Source organism: Rosa rugosa, chromosome 3 (assembly GCF_958449725.1).
Source record: "Rosa rugosa chromosome 3, drRosRugo1.1, whole genome shotgun sequence".
NCBI lineage: Eukaryota > Viridiplantae > Streptophyta > Magnoliopsida > Rosales > Rosaceae > Rosa > Rosa rugosa.
The window spans coordinates 51,220,789-51,240,254 of record NC_084822.1 but is presented as its reverse complement, the minus strand read 5'-3'; the positions used below and the strand labels follow the sequence as shown (position 1 = coordinate 51,240,254).

The 19,466-nt window shown below is 40.5% G+C and overlaps 4 protein-coding genes across 4 annotated transcripts; 2 read left to right on the top strand and 2 right to left on the bottom strand.

Annotated features, from left to right (window-relative positions):
• Positions 1-205: 205 nt before the first annotated feature.
• Positions 206-2,960, bottom strand: LOC133741338 (protein NRT1/ PTR FAMILY 4.5-like). Its single transcript, XM_062169262.1, has 6 exons — positions 2,823-2,960; positions 2,585-2,654; positions 2,283-2,500; positions 1,713-2,159; positions 1,296-1,420; positions 206-1,206 (listed from the first exon to the last, which is right to left on the bottom strand). Exons 1-6 carry the CDS (start codon positions 2,823-2,825, stop codon positions 327-329), a joined length of 1,743 nt encoding a protein of 580 aa, XP_062025246.1. The 5' UTR covers positions 2,826-2,960; the 3' UTR covers positions 206-326.
• A 2,839-nt stretch (positions 2,961-5,799) lies between these two features.
• Positions 5,800-8,210, top strand: LOC133736943 (serpin-ZX). Its single transcript, XM_062164558.1, has 2 exons — positions 5,800-6,425; positions 7,174-8,210. The coding sequence occupies exons 1-2, from the start codon at positions 6,036-6,038 to the stop codon at positions 7,948-7,950; spliced, it is 1,167 nt and encodes a 388-aa protein (XP_062020542.1). The 5' UTR covers positions 5,800-6,035; the 3' UTR covers positions 7,951-8,210.
• A 2,777-nt stretch (positions 8,211-10,987) lies between these two features.
• Positions 10,988-15,388, top strand: LOC133739534 (nucleobase-ascorbate transporter 3). Its single transcript, XM_062167320.1, has 14 exons — positions 10,988-11,638; positions 12,091-12,188; positions 12,309-12,485; positions 12,572-12,672; positions 12,791-12,866; positions 12,953-13,012; positions 13,092-13,276; positions 13,377-13,473; positions 13,646-13,732; positions 13,868-13,926; positions 14,379-14,470; positions 14,559-14,636; positions 14,724-14,884; positions 14,982-15,388. The coding sequence occupies exons 1-14, from the start codon at positions 11,482-11,484 to the stop codon at positions 15,198-15,200; spliced, it is 1,647 nt and encodes a 548-aa protein (XP_062023304.1). The 5' UTR covers positions 10,988-11,481; the 3' UTR covers positions 15,201-15,388.
• Positions 15,389-16,131: 743 nt separating this feature from the next.
• Positions 16,132-19,216, bottom strand: LOC133739533 (probable disease resistance protein At4g33300). The gene is made up of 5 exons (XM_062167319.1): positions 18,419-19,216; positions 17,949-18,337; positions 17,487-17,845; positions 17,156-17,361; positions 16,132-17,049 (listed from the first exon to the last, which is right to left on the bottom strand). Exons 1-5 carry the CDS (start codon positions 19,116-19,118, stop codon positions 16,244-16,246), a joined length of 2,460 nt encoding a protein of 819 aa, XP_062023303.1. The 5' UTR covers positions 19,119-19,216; the 3' UTR covers positions 16,132-16,243.
• Positions 19,217-19,466: the final 250 nt, after the last annotated feature.

Here is a 19,466-nt window from a genome sequence, read left to right as displayed (position 1 = left end):
CTTCTACCTCTTTGTATCTATAACAATGTGCACTGACTAAAAAAACTGCAAAATTTTCCACACTGAACGCTGACAACTAGTAGAAGTAATCCAACTTATCTCTGTTCAGATAGATTGTCATGAGCCAACTAGCCACCAGTCACTTTATTCAGGACCTTCACCATCACCGTGCTTAGAAAGAAACCTAATGATATAGAACAGCATGTTATGGCTGTGCTGAGGGATTTCAACACAATCTACTTATCTTAATAGGATCTGAATTACAATACAACAATAAACCCCCTAAACGAAGGGATTAGGTATAGTAAAAGAAAGAGAAAAAAGGATTAGGCTTTGATCATTTCAACACCGCCATCGGAATCGCCTTGCTTCTCCAGCACCACTACATCAACCTTTTTGTACTTGTACCAATATGCACAGAGCAAATATGCCCCAAAGTTCATCACACTCATCCCTGACAGCAACCAATAGAAGTAGTTCAACTTGTCTCTATTGAGATTATTACTTGCCAACCACCCTCCGCTCACTTTGTTCACCGTCTCCACCACCACCGAGCTCAAGAAATACCCAAACGCAATCGAACACCAAGAGATGGCTGTGCCCAGCGACTTCATCCCTGCCGCGCTCTCAGCATAGAAGAACTCCAAAAGACCAACTACTGTGAACATGTCTGCGGCCCCAAATATGGCAAATTGGAAACCAAGCCAAAACACACTCATTGGCAGAGGCTCACTGGAGTCGACCATGTTGTGTTTCACGGCCACTGATTTGCGGCGAGTCTCTACCATTCCGGAAATGGCCATTGAAATCACGGAGAGCACGAGCCCAACTGCAATACGCTGTAGGTGGCGAATGCCGGTGGGAATTCCGGTGAGTTTTCGGACGAGTGGGACGAAGACTCGGTCGTAGATTGGGATGAGGAAAAACATGCAGAGCAGAGGGATGGCTGGCATTGATGGGCCGGGGATTTCGAAGCCAATGAAATGTCTGTCCAAGGTCAGGCTTTGTTGGATGGAGAAAGTTTGGAGTTGTGCCAAGCATGTGTTCATGAAGATAGTGCTGAGTATGATTGGGAGCATTCGGATTAGGAGCTTTACTTCTTCAACTTGTGTGACTGTGCAGAGGCTCCAGGCTCCTCCTGGGTTTGTAGATTTTGATGAACCCTCTATAGTAGGCCAATAATTGACCGCTGCCCGGTCCAAGAATCTGGCAAGTAAGGATGAATATGGTTAATTAGTTAGCTTAATTAGATTTAGAATTAGTAGTAATTTTTTATATCTCTCAGAGTAGTATACTTGAATTGCTCTGTTCTCTGAAGATATTCATGGCCTTCCCCTGCTTCTTTGTCATGGATCTCATGCAAGTCCTCTGCTTTCTCTGGAATTGGAAGTTTTCGGTTTCGGATTGAGGCCACAAGAACCTGGATCAAGAAGTTTTTTTTTTTTTTTTGAACATGTTATGAATTTTGTGGATCAAATATGTAACCTTCCACCAGTCTGATACTTAATTGAGTGATGATGAGCTCAATTGGACAAGGTCGTAACTATAACAACATAACAAGCATACAACTTTGACTCTAATTTGACTGTAACTAGATGTTCGATAAATTGTTTAATTGTCTATGAAATAACAAAATAATGTGACATGCTTACCCACAAATTTCCCACTTGGCTTTTCTTTATTTGTCAAATTAAACATAAATGAACTAGTACCTGTAGTATACTTAGGAGGGGGCTTCCCTTTGGATTAATTTTATTGTTGCGGTAGAGTGATTTGCCCATACATAGAGAGACCACTGCAAAAAGGACTGCCAATGTGCTGACCCCAAAGGCCAAGTCCCAGCCATGGTTGGCACTAATCCAGACCACGAAAGTGACGCCAAATATAGCACCAATGGTGAGGCTTAAAAAGAACCAGTTGAAGAAGCTTGACAATTGGCCTGCGTGCTTAGGGTCCTTGTCATCGAACTGATCAGCCCCCAAGGCCGGTAAAGCAGATTTAACCCCGCTGGTGCCGAATGCAATTAGATAGAGTCCAGTGTAGAGGAGAGCAAGTTGGCCTCTGTCTGCTGCCTCGCAGTGAGGTTCTGCAACATCTAATTTGCACGGAGTTGGTCTCAGTTGGGCATAGTGTGCTTGCACAGTTAAAAGGACATATCCCTGCAAATCAAGTTATGTAATTAGAACATGCATGTATTAATGTATATATATAGATAGATAACGAACGCATACAATAATTTTCTCTGTGATCATGATCATGTCAGCAAAACTAGGACGACGTACCACCAATTCAATGAGTGCGAAGATGAGACAAGTTTTGAATCGTGACCAGTAGGTATCGGAGATGTATCCACCGACAAGGGTTAGTAGGAATGCAGTCCCCATGAAGTTGGTGAGAGTGGTGGCAGACTTCGTTATGCTTAAGTTCATGAATCCATAGAAGTAAGTTACGAGGCTCATAGCATTCGCAATGAACGCCATGTTTTCGAGTCCCTCAGTTGCTGCATGAAATCAATATCGAATTGATTCATAAACCATAATCAATATCATTGAACCAAGCAAGTAATATTTAGTACTAGTCTCACCAAAAACAAATAGTACAGCACGGTTTCCTCCCCGGCTTGCTTGCTTCTTAGGTTCGGTTTGGAAGATACCCTGTTTGATCATAATTTCATATAATCAGGTGGTTATTAAGTAACAAACTAAGCAATTCAACACATGGAATAGCTTAAACTGATCGAAAACTGAACACATGATACTAATGGTATGGTGGCTCTAAGAAAATTAATTGCTTAATTTGTTGAACTAACTAGGAGGGTTTACCATTTTGTTGAGTGCTAACTGCTAAGAGGAGAGGAACTACTTTCTTCTGTGAACGGATAACTGAACTGCAGAAGGAAGGGGAACCTTTTGCTCTATCTGGAGCTTCCTAGCTAGCTAAGTTTATATATAGTACGTTTCGTATTGAACCCCATTGACTAGCTCTACATAGAGACAAGTACACAGTTATACCAACAAAGAGAGAATCATGCATGTAGTATCTTGACATTTTATTAAAGACTTAATTACTTGGCTTCATTTTGTTTCTTATAACACCTCTCGCTTTCTTGATAATATTATTTAAGTTCTATGCAATAGCTAATCTAATGTGGCCGGGCACTTCTGGTATATTCTTATGAGCAATAATACTGTACATCACTCTATCAGATCGAGCTGGAAACTTTCAGACACACAATTACAATTGCGGTTGATCGGAGGGATTCTGAAGAATTGTACAGTGTCTTAATGAATGCCCATATATTAGCTTCTCATTACGTCCAATATGCATGAGTTCTGGTTTGTAGTTCAAATGTTCTTGCCCCTTCTCTAGTCTTCATGGCCATGAGAAACTGCTTTGTGTTCCCAATAATTAATATACATCATAGGCTTTGAAATCAGGTCAAGTGAAGAGTAAGGGGGAAAACAATGTGATCGGTTGAGGACTCAAAGTTCATTAATTCCATGAATTAATACCAACTACGTACAAATTAACCAGTGTACCAATTAATCTTGAATTCCATTCTCATAGGACCTCTTAAGAATTGTTTATTGGCTAAAGACTAATAAGTTGAATAATTAAAGAGCAAATTAGCTAGCAGGCCGCTCTACATGTTGAAAGCGTAGGTTTTATTCACGACCTTGAGTATATTTGATGGGATGCATTGCATCACAACTCAATGGTTTTCTTTTATTATTCAAACTTTTGAATGAAAATTGGTATTTGGTAGTTATCGACAAATAACAGAGATGATCAAAATTCATGATAATTAAGCATAAACTTTTCTAGCTAAGTCTTGCTTGTACAATACAGTCATCGATCAGAGCAGATAAATTGCAAGCCTAATTAATTTGCTCAGAAGTCCAGTTATTAAGCTAGAAGTTAATGCGAAAGGCATACTGGGTACGTAGTTTGCAACTATAGCAAAGTGTCAAATAAGTTGAAGTGAGCACGTAAAGCTTCTCTTAAACAATAAAAGCAATGGCCAACTGAATGGTTAATTTTACTAAACTTCTGAAAAAAGAAAAAGACCGGATTAAGCACGCGAGCTGAAAAATAGTTGGGATGCATGAGAACGATCTTGCTAGTCAAAAGATTCGATCAGTTCATCACGGATCGATGAAGACAAAAGCTTGTAGGAGTCAATCAATTAAGCAGGTTTGTTGAAGGGGACATATCAAAGTTAAATTTGCTATATGTATTAAAACGGTTGCTGTTTAATTAACTAGTTTTTCTCTCCTTAAAGTGGAATAGTAGTACTTTTGGCGTCTTCTTCCTGGTTCTTTCTTCACTTGTTCATTTGCAACTTGCATTGTTTTTTTTATTATTTATTTATTATTATTATTATTATTTTTAAATCCTTAATCTACCCCATGCTAGTGAAAATCGAACCCATAACGTTTACAATGTTGGAATTATAACTTGCATGAAATCATCAATCATGCATATATATTGTAGATCGTTAATTCTTAATTTGTTGATCCCAATCCAAAACGAACAAGAAAGCTACATGTAATATGTCTTCTGCAAGGTTTAGGCGTTTAGCTAGCTCATTATGCTCGTACCACTGCCTTTTCCGGCCTCTAATTGCCGGTGCATGTCTTCTTAGTATTAGAGCTAGTCGACCTGCAGATCTGGGGTTCACATCCAAAACCAATTGGCAATGGATGGAGTGACCCAAACCCTTATAAACTCATAGGCAATGTCTCATTTTTCCCATGTGGGATGTATATATATTCTCAACACGCCCCCGCACGTGTGGCGAATTTTCAAGCCATACACGTGGACAACTTTGGGTGACGTGGAGCCCGTGTGGCCGTGAGGCATGCACACGTGGGTAACCCACTTTGATACCATGATAAAGTAATATGAGATTCACATCCAAAACCAATTGGCAATAGATGGAGTGACCCAAACCCTTATAAACTCATAGGCAAGGTCTCATTTTTTCCATGTGGGATGTATATATATTCTCAACACACAGACATGTATTCATGTATATATTCTTCTCTATATTGATATATAGCAAAAATCCAACTGCCCAACAGTTTACAGTATGGCATGGAAATGAAGACAAGAATGTGAGTTAATTGGCAGTACGTCACTGCAGGGTTTTGGGTCTAACCTACGCTTAATATATACAAAAAAATGAGGCTTCACTTTATACATTTTTCGAAAACAGATCGGACAAAGATGTAGCTGGTAAGACTAATCAAGTCTAAGATACTTCTTGATTAGCTATTTAACCATTATTGTACAAAGGGTGTGTGTTAGCTGGTGACATCTTCACCTGCATTCATATGTTTCATTCTCTGTATATGAGTATGAAAAAAAATAAAATAAATTAAAACGAGACAGTCATGTCACGTACGTGACACGTCCGACTCACTAATTAGAAACTTCACGTCACTTTTAAAAAGAATAAAATCTATTTCTTATGAAAGCAAATAGAAAAAACTCAGCACATCAATAATCAGTCGGCGCAATAGCATTGCACAGCAGCCTTACGGAAGAGTTGAGTTTCTCCTCGATTAGACGTAGAATTAACGAATCAAATGGTCTTCAAAATAGGTTAACTCAAAAAGAAAATAGTGCTTTGGCAAAAACAAAAAACAATATTGGGCTTTAGCCCAAGATTCCATGCTTAGGAAGGGTACTTTTACCGACCTTGAAAGGAAGCCAAGAAGAATCCTAACAAAGAAATGAACAAGGCCCACTATTAAGCTTAGTGACTACGCACCTTTTAGCCCAAAAGAGGAGCTAGCGGTTCGTCGAAAGGGAACACTTGCAGTGCCTCTTGCTTTATTCTACGCGTCGGTTTGAGAACTTAGATCCGAGTACCCACGACCGACACCGACCACCGCCTACCCAATCCTCAATCAATCCTCAGTCCTCGTGTCTCGAATAAGATAGGAAACAAGACAAGTGTTTCACTTCGGACCAGACCAAGCAGGTTCAAGTCTTCCAAATTCGGAACGAATCTGAGACTCTCCGATAAAATGGATCTTAGAGCATCGATCGCGAACCAGACCGACGTCGGTTTGGGGATCACGAAGAAGCTGCTTCAGACCGAAGGCAAGGACAAGAACGTGGTCTACTCGCCGCTGTCCATCCACGTGGTGCTGAGCCTGATCGCCGCTGGCTCCAAGGGTCCCACACAGGAGCAGCTTCTCTCTTTCCTCAAGTCCACCGTTGCCGGCGACCTCAACTCCTTGGCCTCCGAGCTCGTCGCTGTGATCTTCGCCGACGGGTCACCCACCGGCGGTCCGCGGTTGTCGTTTGCCAATGGCATTTGGGTGGACAAGCCTCTGCCTCTCAAGCCTTCGTTCAAGGAGGTGGTGAACACTGCTTACAAGGCCGCTCTGAACCAAGTCGATTTCCAGACCAAAGTAAGCTCCTTTAGTTACCCTTTTGATTTGGTCTAGTTGCTTCAATCCTGCATTATTTAGACTAATACTTGATTGCTCTCTATGTCTTCATTGCAATACCATTACTTTATTTTGTGTTTGTGTACTGCATTAAAATCGTCATTAGAATTTTCGCACATGCCTCTTGAGCTCATAATTGATTAAGACAAACATGGCATCGCAGCAGAAATGCTATATCATGGCATGTTTTACTTTTACATCATTGTCTTCTAATACTGTGTTGTTCAGTGAAATTCCTAAACCGCCTCTTTGTCAATAAAAAATTATCATGTCGAATAGGAGGAAATATGAGATTACAATGACTCGAGGAGAAAAGTGCAATCCAGACCATAATGAAACATTCCTAGGGTTTCATTGGAAAGGCGAAACCTAAGACGAAAAAAAAAAAAAGAATCGACCAGTTTTGAAAAAAAAAAATGGATATAGTATCTAAAAAAATCTTGTTTTTTCCTTATTGGTGCGTTGACAATGAGCACAGTACTGATTACTGCACAAAATAACGAACAAATGTCACGTCTTTTTGTGTCTAAAACATAATAGATTGATACAATTCCCAGCATGTTAGGAATTCTTGATTACTGGTAGATTTTGTTGATGGCTGATTACTAATAGTTATGTGATTGAGGTAAATTAATGATTTGCTTGCTTGTCGGTGCTACTTTTAATCGTAAGTATGCTGATAGCATTGTTGTCTAATTTGTTGATCCAGGCTGCTGAAGTGGCTGCTGGAGTGAATTTGTGGGCTGAGAAGGAGACTAGTGGCCTTATTAAAGAGGTTCTTCCTGTTGGGTCAATTGACAGCTCAACCCGGCTCATCTTTGCAAATGCATTATACTTCAAGGGAGCTTGGAACGAAAAGTTTGAGGCATCATTCACGAAAGAGTCAGACTTCCACCTTCTTGATGGGAGCAAAGTTCAGGCACCGTTTATGACCAGCAAGAAGAAGCAGTTTTTAAGCGCCTATAACGATTTCAAAGTCTTGGGGCTTCCATACAAACAAGGGGAAGACAAGCGGCGCTTCTCCATGCACATCTTTCTTCCAGATGCCAAAGATGGGCTGCCTGCATTGATTGAGAAAGTTGGTTCTGGATCAGGGTTCTTAGAGCGACATCTTCCCTATGAACAAGTTGCAGTGAGTGACTTTAAACTCCCAAAGTTCAAGATATCTTTCGGTTTTGAAGCTTCCAATTTACTGAAGGGTTTAGGACTGGTCTTGCCTTTCAGTGGTGAAGGAGGTTTGACAGAGATGGTGGACTCTCCTGTGGGTCAGAACCTATACGTATCCAGCATATTCCACAAATCCTTCATTGAAGTGAATGAAGAAGGTACAGAAGCAGCAGCTGCCTCTGCTGGTGTTATAAAACTGAGGGGTATGCCTAAAACCATAGACTTTGTGGCTGACCACCCATTCCTCTTCCTCATCAAAGAAGAAATGACTGGAACCGTGCTGTTCATCGGGCATGTGCTCAATCCCCTTGCAGACTGATAATAATTATATCCCAGTCTTGTACTGAACCGGAGAAAATATGTATGTAGATCAACACCACCAGACTCTGTAGTATTATAAAATGTATGTTGTTGCTGTGCTGTATTTCGCTACCTGTTCTTCCAGTCTTGCTCCCCATGTGCCGAACGTTGTTCGTTCTGCCATGGCTTTTATGTATTGTAGAATCTGTGATCCCCAGTGCTTGCATAAATCTTGATCCGAAGTTGAATGAGAGATTACACTATCAGTTTCTAGTTATATATACTACTTGTGTACCATGTTGACTATGAAAACGTACAACTATTTTCATTTGCAGGCACATGTTTGTGATCCGAGATTGTGGGCTTTGTTTAATGTCTAAATCGCCAATTCTGGATCGTAATGCTAAGAATGTGAATGTGCTTGTTTTAGCAGATAGCTCCCCCAACGGAGTTCCGATAGAACCCGGAGTTCACGGCGGTGATGTGCTTCGCTTCTGTCACTCTTAAGTAAAGCTATTTTTTTAAGCTTGATATTAGCTATACTATTGAGAGGGATTGTTTAAATTTTCTGACTCATGTTATAGAGCCTCTGCCTCACATGCTTTGTCTCTAGTCTCTATAGAATGATATGATTGAGATCCCTCTCATGCATCATTCTCATTTCTAACCTTAAAAAGGATATTCAACTCTCTTCAATGTACCAAACAATTTGTGTCATCTCAGACCAAAAAAAAAAAAACAAGCTATGTCATCAACTAAACTTAATTAGTACATAAAAAAATGACTAGCAGATCTCTGCTAGGGTTGTGCAGCAGCCACCTCTGGGTGAAGGGTTGCAGTACTTTCCTCCTTGTTCAAAGGGGATATTTTCCCTCATCTTCTTTGGTGATGGATTCATGGAGTGGGTACTTTCCTCCTTGTTCAAAGGGGATATTTTCCCTCATCTTCTTTGGTGATGGATTCATGGAGTGGGGACATTGTTGTCCCTTCTTTCTCGTTGCTTTCCATGATAGAGCGTTGCGGCTTGCTGATTCGCTCGGTACAGGGGGCGACAGACTATCCATCCTCCATGGCGACGGATCACTGTGGTGGGTGGTCGAGGCCACGGCGGGCGCGACTCAAGGTTGGCGATGAGGATAGTGCTAGATCGGTTCCAACCTCGTTGCGGTTGGGTGTGCGAGTGTTGTGCAGCCCGGATCAGCAGAGTAGGCATGACGCAGCATTGCCCCGACGATGGATGGCAAGACGCCTGGGCATTCTCCGACGAGTATCGGCAGACACGAGTTTGGGCTTTCTCCGGCGGGGAGGAATTCCGTTTATGGATCGGCAGATCGATTCGATCTGGGGTTTCTCTTCTCTAGATAGCTTGGTAGGCTCTTCCAGGCTCGTTCTCCCCCAGGCGGGGCGACGCTCGGTGGTGCGGCGATTCGGCTAGGCTGTGCGGTGGGATGGCGCATGGGTGCCCAGTAGTTCGGGTGTCCACATCACTACCAGACGGGCCGGAGCTAGAGGGCCCAAAAGCTTGGGTGCCCAAAGGATATCCACTTGGGTCTGGGTTTTAGTAATGTATGCTTTGGCAGGTTTCACTCTGAACTCAGGCCGGATTTGGATCCAAATTTGGGACCCGGGTCGCACCCAAATTCGGATCTTGAATCCGAGACAGTTGCTCATTTTGATATGGTATTGGTTCCGGTTCTTAGGAGTTTGTTTGCTAATTTTCGAGTTTCTGACACCCTCGGTTACTTTCAAACTCCTGGTGAGTGAATCACCTCTCCTAGGTGATCTTATCACCGGTTACGGTTACGGTTACGGTTACTATTACATTTTCACTGCTCTCGTGACATATGCAGTGCAGCGATGTCGTTCGGCATCAAGTCACATCTTGGTTACCTTTCATTCTAGATGCGTCTGTGCATCTTGTTATCCTTTATTGTTCTTTCTTCATTTTAGATATGCTTTATCGTTTTCTTTCGATACTTTTGCATCGCCCTATGTACTCTTTAGTTTCATTTAATATAGTTTGTCGTCTTTCATTTCAAAAAAAAAAAAAAAAAACTATACTATTATTAAAAGAAGAGGGTTTGTTAGCCAAAATCTAAACTTTTGACAGAAAAGACTTTAGAAGATTAATAAACTTTGAGAATTAATTAAATCAGAAGGATAATAAAGACATTTACAGTATATTTTTATTAAAAAAATAAACAAAAAAAGTATCCACAACCCAATTTTTTCTCCCCATTATATTTTTTCTGCAATAACAAACTTTTTTTTTTGTTTCTGAAGAAAAAAAAAAAATAATAATAATAAGTTGTGTGAAGAAATGCTAGTTTTTTTTATAGAGTTTTAGTATTCGACGTTATTATATTATAGACTTATCTCAGTAAAGATGAGCAGCGGCTGACCTCGTTCAGACGCCCGCGTGATTTCACGTGGCTGGCGAGAAATTTTAAATCACCATTAACGTTAGTTATTTATCTCCTCAACCTACGCAAAGCAGTTTTCTCAAAAAAAAAAAAAAAAAACCTATGCAAAGCAGCAATGTCGGATTTAGGCATTCTTTGTTGTAATATTACGATCATGCCAAGCGAAACCAAATCTTGGGAAGCCCAAGATTTGAATGAATGTTGCCAGTTCGATCCATTCTAACAGTGATTAGGATAAGGTTGGACATGATAAGACGCTTCACCACCCCTAACGATCAAGGTCCTCTGTTTTATGATGATGTTTTCTCTAACTTTTGTGATCATGATAAAGATTATTATTCACCAAAGATTCAGTGGAATAAGTAACAGCAACAACAGAGTTTAATTTTTATAAATGACTTTCCGAGTCACATTAAGACGGATCCCATTTTTATAAGTAACAACCTGATGTTAATAGTTTACAGTACAGAAACAGATAATGACGTAAAAACCATCCATAATGATGGTACCACAGCATCAGATAGGGAGGGCGGTGAAACAGGAAAACGAATAATGGAGGATAGATTATTTGCTTTTGTTCATGGAACAATCCCCAGGACCCAGCTAATGGAAGATGAGAATGGCATAAGCGTTATTATCAGATATATGAATGTCAGTTCTGGGAAGTGAAAACTTGGTGAGTAAGTGGAAGTTCCTCGAAGGTGCATTTGCCCATAAAGTATTAATGGCTATGCTCCTCGGTAGACGACAATCATAACGTAATCCAACACCGCCCCATGAGATGAGTTCTCTCTCTTCTTCTTCTTCTTCTTCCATCTGATTGTTTCTATCTGGATTCTATGTACTGATACTGATCAGAAATTCAGAAGGAGCTTAATTTCTGCCCATAAACAGATATAAATGATCTAACTTTCTCTACCCGCTTTCCTTCTTAGCTCAGAAACATACCAATAAAGACCTCCACTTTTCTAAGCAAAAACAGAGACTTTCCATTTCATTTCATTTCATTTTCCAACAAGTCGGTCATCTCTTGTCCTTTTAAGTCGGTCATTTACGAGGGAGTAGTACTGGTACTTGAACAACAAGAACAAGAAGCTTGAGAAAAAATCACTAGTTAAAACAAGAAGATGGTGGAAACAGGACACAACCACAACCACACTCCGCCACCTCCGACGGCTCCACCGCCTGCTCGTCTACCGCTTGGAGCGGCGAGGGGCCCGTCATGGACTCCAACAGAGCAACTCCACCAGCTTCAGTATTGCATCCACTCCAATCCCTCTTGGCGTTAGTCTCTCTCTCTCTCTCTCTTCTCTAAATTCTGGCTTTTGTCGAATATTCTGCAGCTTTTTTTTGTGTTAAGAGTTCTAAAGTGGATGCTTTTGGTATCTCTTTTTAGTTTATTAGCTGCATGCCTTAATTTATGAGGTGGAGTGAGGGTTTTAGAGAATCTTTTTGTTTAGAATATTTCTTGTGGGGTCTTTTCTTCCCAATTTTGCAGCTCGCCTCTACTATTTTTCATTCTGATTGTCTAATTTTATGTTCAAATCCTTGAAAAAACTTGCCCTTTTTATTGTTAATAAAAATAATGAGCATATGCATCAGTAGTAGTTCATTACTAATTTGGTTTTCCAGCTTAGCTGAATATGATGTGACTTGAGATCATTTAGGAAGTATAAACAAGTTGTTTTTTTTAACGGTACTGCAACAGATTGCTTATAATTGATTCAATTTTACAGCGGAGACATTCTTACTGGCTTTTCAGCACTATATTGTCATGCTTGGATCTATAGTTTTGATTGCCAGTACACTTGTGCCTCGGATGGGTGGGGATCATGTAAGTTATGTCCGCTATATATTATATATCTGATAAATCTTATAATATACTAGCCTAAAAATAGGGATCACACACTTGGCTTTGATGTTAATGTTCTCACTTTATTTATCCTTTGAACAGGGTGATAAAGCCCGCGTTATTCAGACGTTGCTTTTCATGTCAGCAATAAACACCTTGCTTCAAACGTTTTTTGGATCAAGGCTTCCAACGGTGATGAATCCCTCATTCGCTTATATGCTGCCAGTGTCGTCGATCATTAATGATTACTCTAATAGGACTTTTAAAAGTGAACATGAGGTATGTTCCATTACATTGGTTTACTTCTTAAATTTCCATATAACAATTTCATTTTGAAACTACGCAAACTACCTGAATGATTGCAGAGATTTGAGGTCACAATGAGAACGATTCAAGGATCCCTTATTGTATCTTCCTTCATCAACATCTTCATTGGCTATAGTAGAGCATGGGGAAGCTGTACAAAGTATAATCATAATCTTTTAAGACTGATGGTTTGAGTTCAGACCTGATGTGTTCCATTAGGTCTTCAACTCTTTGTATCCTAATTCTCTAACTAAACTTTTTGTGTTCTCATCTACCAGGCGCTTTAGTCCCATTGTTATCGTGCCAGTGGTTTGTGTGGTTGGTCTTGGTCTTTTCGCGAGGGGCTTTCCACTTGTAATGTCTCTGCTCAAACACTCCATTGCTTTCATGGCATTCCTAGACTTATCAAAACCATTCTCAGACTATTATGTTCTATGCAGCTTGCTAATTGTGTGGAGCTTGGCCTGCCTATGCTGATACTGCTGGTCATTACCCAACAGGTGAGTAATTTTATCCAATGTGCCACTCTTTGTTCTTAGAATATTGTTTGCAAATATAACAAGACTATTGTTTCGACAGTATCTGAGGCGCATTATTCATAGAGCACATGCCATACTTGAGAGGTATGGTTTGCTTCTCTGCGTTGGGATTGTCTGGTCATTTGCTGCTATCCTCACCGAGGCTGGTACTTATAACAATGTTGGAGAGCAGACTAAACAAAGTTGCCGTACAGATCACTCTTACCTTATAACCTCTGCTCCTTGGTATGTACGGATGTTGGGGATCTCTGCTTTCATAATAAAATTGATAAATTTTCTTTAGTAGAGTATTCGTGACAAAATGATATTTCTTTTTCAAATGAAGGATTAGAATCTCATATCCATTTCAGTGGGGTGCACCCATATTCAGAGCAAGCCATGTCTTTGGGATGATGGGAGCAGCAATTGTCACAACTGCAGAGGTCAGTCTCTATCTTGACAATTTAAACTTCAAAGCTATAAATGCTGAAAATAGAGTGTTCTGTTCTGTTATGGACTTTTAAGTTTTGACTTGCTTCACCTTTCATACTCACTTTGAGTATTGTATTTTGCAATTTAGATTCTGATGAAGTAAAATAATATATTCTGTGGCAGACAACTGGAACATTGTTTGCAGCAGCACGGCTTTCAGGTGCTACCCCCCCTCCAGCACACGTCTTGAGCAGCAGCATTGGCCTACAGGTCTAGTTGCAATTGTCATGCAGCTCCTTCTTACACCTTACCATATATGTCTGTTGATGCTTTAGAAGAGCTCAGACAACTGCCTCATATTGCTAACTGATTGGATAACATGTAGTTCTGCATGTCCAAATGCAGGGTATTGGCATGCTGCTTGAAGGAATATTTGGTGCTGCTGTTGGTACCACTGCATCAGTGTAAGTAATTTTTTTCTCCTCCTCAAAATAGTTGGGAAAGCCATTTGTGTTCTTTTTTATTTTTTTTATTCTCAAGCAATTTTAGAGACAATCCAGCATACATTTGGTAAATGTCTATGAAGTCTGTATGGAATATAGGAGCCTTTCATTGGTGGGAAAATAAACTTGTGTCGAGTTGTCTCCAGGTTTTCTGCTGCATCATGCATACTTGATAGCACAATCATATATCAGGTGCTAATACATGTCCATGTAAAATTTTTGCATCCACAGGTCTTCAATGTTATTAACATTTGGTATTTTCTGAATACATCACTTTAAATCCACATGTCACTGTCCTTGTTTGCTAAACCTACACTAAAATGCATACATTTTTGTTATTCTTGGTTGTTTCGGAAAATGTGCCCTTTCATTTACTTGACAATGTGTTGATATTCCTCAAAATGATGTAACAGAGAAAATGTGGGCCTGCTTGGATTGACACACATAGGGAGCAGGAGAGTAGTGCAGATATCAACTGCTTTCATGTTCTTCTTCTCTATATTTGGTTTGTTACGTTTTTCCATTTTGGATTTCATTAAAAGTAATCCTGGGTTGTATCCTATTGTGTTTGATCGTGTTAATTTGTCTTTCAGGGAAGTTTGGTGCTTTCTTTGCATCTATTCCCTTACCAATCTTCGCCGCTATATACTGTGTTTTATTTGGGATTGTTGGTAAGCTATTCTAATACCATTTCTAAATTGTTTTGGTCATTCATTTTTTATGAAAAAAATTAACCTTTGTTTCTTGTATATCTGCAGCTGCTGTTGGGATCAGTTTCATGCAGTTTGTGAATAATAATTCCTTAAGAAACATGTACGTTGTGGGGCTTTCCCTGTTTCTTGGGATATCAATACCTCAATATTTTATCACGACCACAACTGCAGATGGTGTCGGACCAGTTAGAACAGATGGTATATGGGTAAGTCACATAGACAAAAGACTGAAACTCTCTCCCTCCCTTCTTAATGATGGTTTCCTTAATCTGAATGAATCACATTTCGTTTTATTGGTTGCAGTTTGACGATTGGTTGAACACTATCTTCTCTTCGAGCCCGACAGTGGCAATCATCGTCGGGACGCTGCTTGACAACACGCTCGACGCCAAGTCTTCAGTCAATGACAGAGGGCTTGGATGGTGGAAGCCCTTCCAGCACAGGAATGGAGATGTTAGAAATGAAGAATTTTATAGCCTTCCTCTTAGAATACGCGAGTATCTCCCCAGTAGATTTCTCTGAATAGTGAATATCAAACACTCATAGCCTGCTTATATGTATATACTTATCAGCAGATTTTTTGTTTTTGTATGCATGATGAAGGCTTAAGCTTCTTGTACGTTAAATTAAGTATAGAACTATTTCATAGATTATTACATCGAAACCACCTGCCTATTGAGAATTGCTTGGTGGTAGAACTCGAAAGATGATCTGAAGAAATGGAAAACCGATCTGTACTTTACCGAAATACTGATTGAAAAAGCAAGTGATGGAAAAAAAAAAGAAACGTCTTAATCTGAACTTGAGTAAAACAGTATTGATGGTGGAACCCTGTCACTGCCAATCAGAGTCATGCTTCATATCACATCCTGGGCCTAAGAATTTCTGTATGGAACTAAAAGAACAGAATATGAAAGAGGGAAAATGTTTGATCTCACTGAGCTGTCCAAGTACGTATAATGCATGAATCACTCTCAATCATGCACCTGTAGACCAAGAATGTGAATGCTCCAGGTTCTGGGCGACTTTGGAGAATGAGTCACTGAAAACCACCAAGGCTGGAATTGACTAAAGATTAAGCAGTCGACATCTGATATCTGATGATGGAACCCACACGTTTTCTCTCTTCTACTCAACACGCATTGGCCAACTTATGGTAAAGTGCAGTTGTTTGTTTACTGTCGCTGAACTTCATGAAATCATTAGTTAATTTTATTATAAATTACCAACACGACTTTGACTAATTTATCATTTTCCTAATGCATGAATTATTATTAATAATCTCGTTGGATAATAAATCAAATGCATATTCCAAATTTCTTGTCCTAACTTTTGGCTTCATGCCTAGGTTAATCAGAGACTAAGTCGCCTCTAAATGTATGACGGACAGAATCTTAGGCCTCCTGGGGAATAATTTCATGGTGAATCAATACAAAAACTGATGATACTAGTCTTGAAAGATAGATATCAGAATCACAGAAATAAGATATGCAAAAGATTGTTTCTTTTAATACAGACCAATTATTTACATCAACCTGTAGTGACAAAAGAATTCACAATTTTGTTCACTCATCAAGCCAGTCAAGATCGAAACTTTTCTCTGCAACCTGAACATGAAGGTCTGGCAATGCCTTCTTCCAGAACCAAGAAATCTCTTCATCACATACTACACGACCAAGAGATGGTAAAGCTGCTGTAGAATTTGGAAGGTTCCTGATTTGTGAGCATTCCCTCATGTCAATCTTTTCCAAACTTGCCAACTTACCAATGTTTAAGGGAAGGCCCCTCAAACTACAGCATTGGGAAATGTTTAGATACTTCAAGCAACAGAGCTCACAAATGTCAGGAGGAAGTTTTTGCAGATGTGGGCATGCATATAGCCTTAGGATTTGTAGAGATTTCAGCTTACTCAAATCCGCTGGCAGTTGCCATAGATGGTGACAGTTGGTTATGCTTAGATTTTTAAGCAAATGCATCCCACAAATGCTTGAAGGTAGCTCGAACAAATCATCACAATGATCAATTGTGAGTTCTAAGAGCCGAGGAAATGCTGATTGATCGAGGCTCTTATTAATCTTACACAAGATTAATGAAATCTTGCGTAATTTTTTGGAAGGGAAGGTAGCAGGGTCTAAGGGAGGCACCGAGACTTTTTCAAGCCATAGGCTTCTCAAGTTGCCCAAATTTGACAAGACAGAAAAACCATGGAGAATTGCAATGGATGCACTGTAATTTATCAGGATCAATGCCTTCAACTTTGGCATGTTACGAATAAAAGGAGGTAACAAGTACTCGTTGGAGGCGAAATTCAAGATGAGCACTTCAGCCTTGGGGAATTCCATCTCGAACCAATCCATCTCTGTCATTTCACCTAGATATGTATACAGTGTTGAGTGTTTGGTTAAGTAATTAAGCACAATGTGCAGACATAATGAATAATCTGACCTCATTATAACAAGATGAAAGCATTGTAGTACCTGTATGAATTGACACAATTCGAGCTTGAAATGGTTCATCAGAATGCCTGTCCCATTCTCTTGGAAGTTCTATCTCTCTTCTTGGCATCAGTAATCGGCTGCGTTGATTTACAGAGCCATTATTACTCAAATGAAGAGCAAGGTCTCGCAAGACATCATGTTGTGTAACTGAGATGTCATAGCAACTGCTATATATGTCTCCATCTCTGCCAGATTAGTATAAACAAAGAGATTAAACACAACTTACACTATCAATTAAGTAAAAGACTTGAATTAGTTTGATCTAAATCTTAAAAGCAGCAGAAGCAAGATTCTTGTATTTGGGGCATACCTTGCATCTTTTACTAGGGTGACAAGATTCTTGTCCGAAAGCTCGTGAAGAATAGCAAAGGCTTGTTCTTCATCAATGTGATCATGGGTTTCAACCCAAATGTTGATAAGAACATCCAGTGGGATCTTCTTGTCTTCTGGAAAGGCACCCAAATCCAGGAAACATTCCCTGACTCTGGGGCTTAAGCATTTCACACTGATTGCCATCCGATCAAGTAGGTTGTTCTCATGCGACTCGCCGATGCTTTCCCCTCGTGACAACCTTTTGCTTGCATTTGCCCAAATCATTTCAGGCTGGTCTCGTAAAGAAGACCCAATCACTTTGAGAGCCAAAGGAAGCCTCTTACACTCATCAACAATCTAATAAAAAGTTGAAGAAAAGATAACCCATCAGCTACATTATATTACACTAGACTTTCTATAAGCAAAAATATAAAGAACCTATTTTGATGGGAAAAGGTACCTGCTTGACCAATTTCTTATCAGCACCAGGAGGAATGAACGTTTGGCCAAAAGCAGAGTGGCAAAACAGAGAGACTGCTTCATCTTCACCCAGCAACTCCACGTCATAGGTGGCTTTTGTTACTGTTTGGAATTTGAAACGTGAAACCACAAGGGTTTTACAGCCAGGAATGTTGAAGAGCAGTGGCTGAAGCGTTGAAAGTGACCAAACATCATCCAAAACCACCAGGGTTGGGTTTCTCCATTCAAACTGAAAGTTCATTTGAGGAAGCACAGAACTGGGACTCGAAACTTGACCCCCCATAATGAACCCCAAGATCTTGGCCTTCAAATCCTCTATATCCGGAGATTGTGACACCGTCAGGAACAGGATTCTCTCACCAAAGTAAGCTGCAAACAAACACAACATAATCAGTGCTTGATTGTTCAAAAACCGAAGAGTTACAAACTACGAAATCGGATTTTACTTACATCGAACATGATCATCCTTAATCAACTCCTTAACAAGAGTGGTTTTTCCCGAGCCGCCAATCCCACTAATCCCAACGAACAAGTCATCTCTGCCAAGAACCATTTCCTTGACTTTCTTCAACCCGAAACCCAAGCCCAAAACCAACTCACTGCTGCTCTCCCATTGCATCCGACCCTCCTCCTCCACGCGCCTCACAGCCTCTTCCACCCACGACACACCTCCGCCGCCACTGCAAGCTCCAATCTTTATAGCGCCGAGCCTCTGCTCCAGGCGGTAGCTGGAGCCTTCCAGGCGGTCGAAGCGCTCGGTGGTCTGGAACCTTATGTGGTGGACGTCGGCCAAGATATGGGCCTGCAATGGGCCCTGGATGAACTTGGCGACGGTCTTTTCGATCCTCTCCATCTTGCGGGCATATTGGAGGTTCTTGTAAATGTTGTAGCGAGAGGAGAGGAGGACCTTGTGGGCCAGCTCATGTCCCTGCCGGAGAGTCTCCGAGAGACGGTCGAGCTGAAACTGGCGGATGGCCGGCAACTCGACGCCGGAGTACTTGATTTCTTGGATTATGGGGAGGAGCTGTTCTATGGAGTCTTTGAGACCGTTGGCGCTGTCTTTGAACTGCCATGATTTTTTGGATATGGCTATCAGGTTCTTCAGGAGCTCCGTGATAATCTCTCCGGCGAAGAAGTCTGCCACTGCCATGGGTTGGGTGGGGTGGGCGAGACTTGTTGTAAGTTTGGCTTGCTCTGTTTTTCTTCTTCCTATTGGAGAGGAGAGATTGCTTGCTTGCTTCTTCTGTCTCTCTCTCCAGTTCTCAATCCATAATAAGCTTTTTTTGAACATGTGATAAGTGAGTGACGTGTCATAGCTAATTAGCTATGTACAAGTATACAAAAGTATCAATCAAAGCAATAAACAAAACAAAAGCATAAGCATGGACAAAAAGAAGGCACGGAGGGAAATTAACCACGATGATCAATTGTCACTATGTAAGTAGAGTTAAGCATTACATCATAGTTTTTTTTTTTTTGAATAGAAGAGGTCATCCAT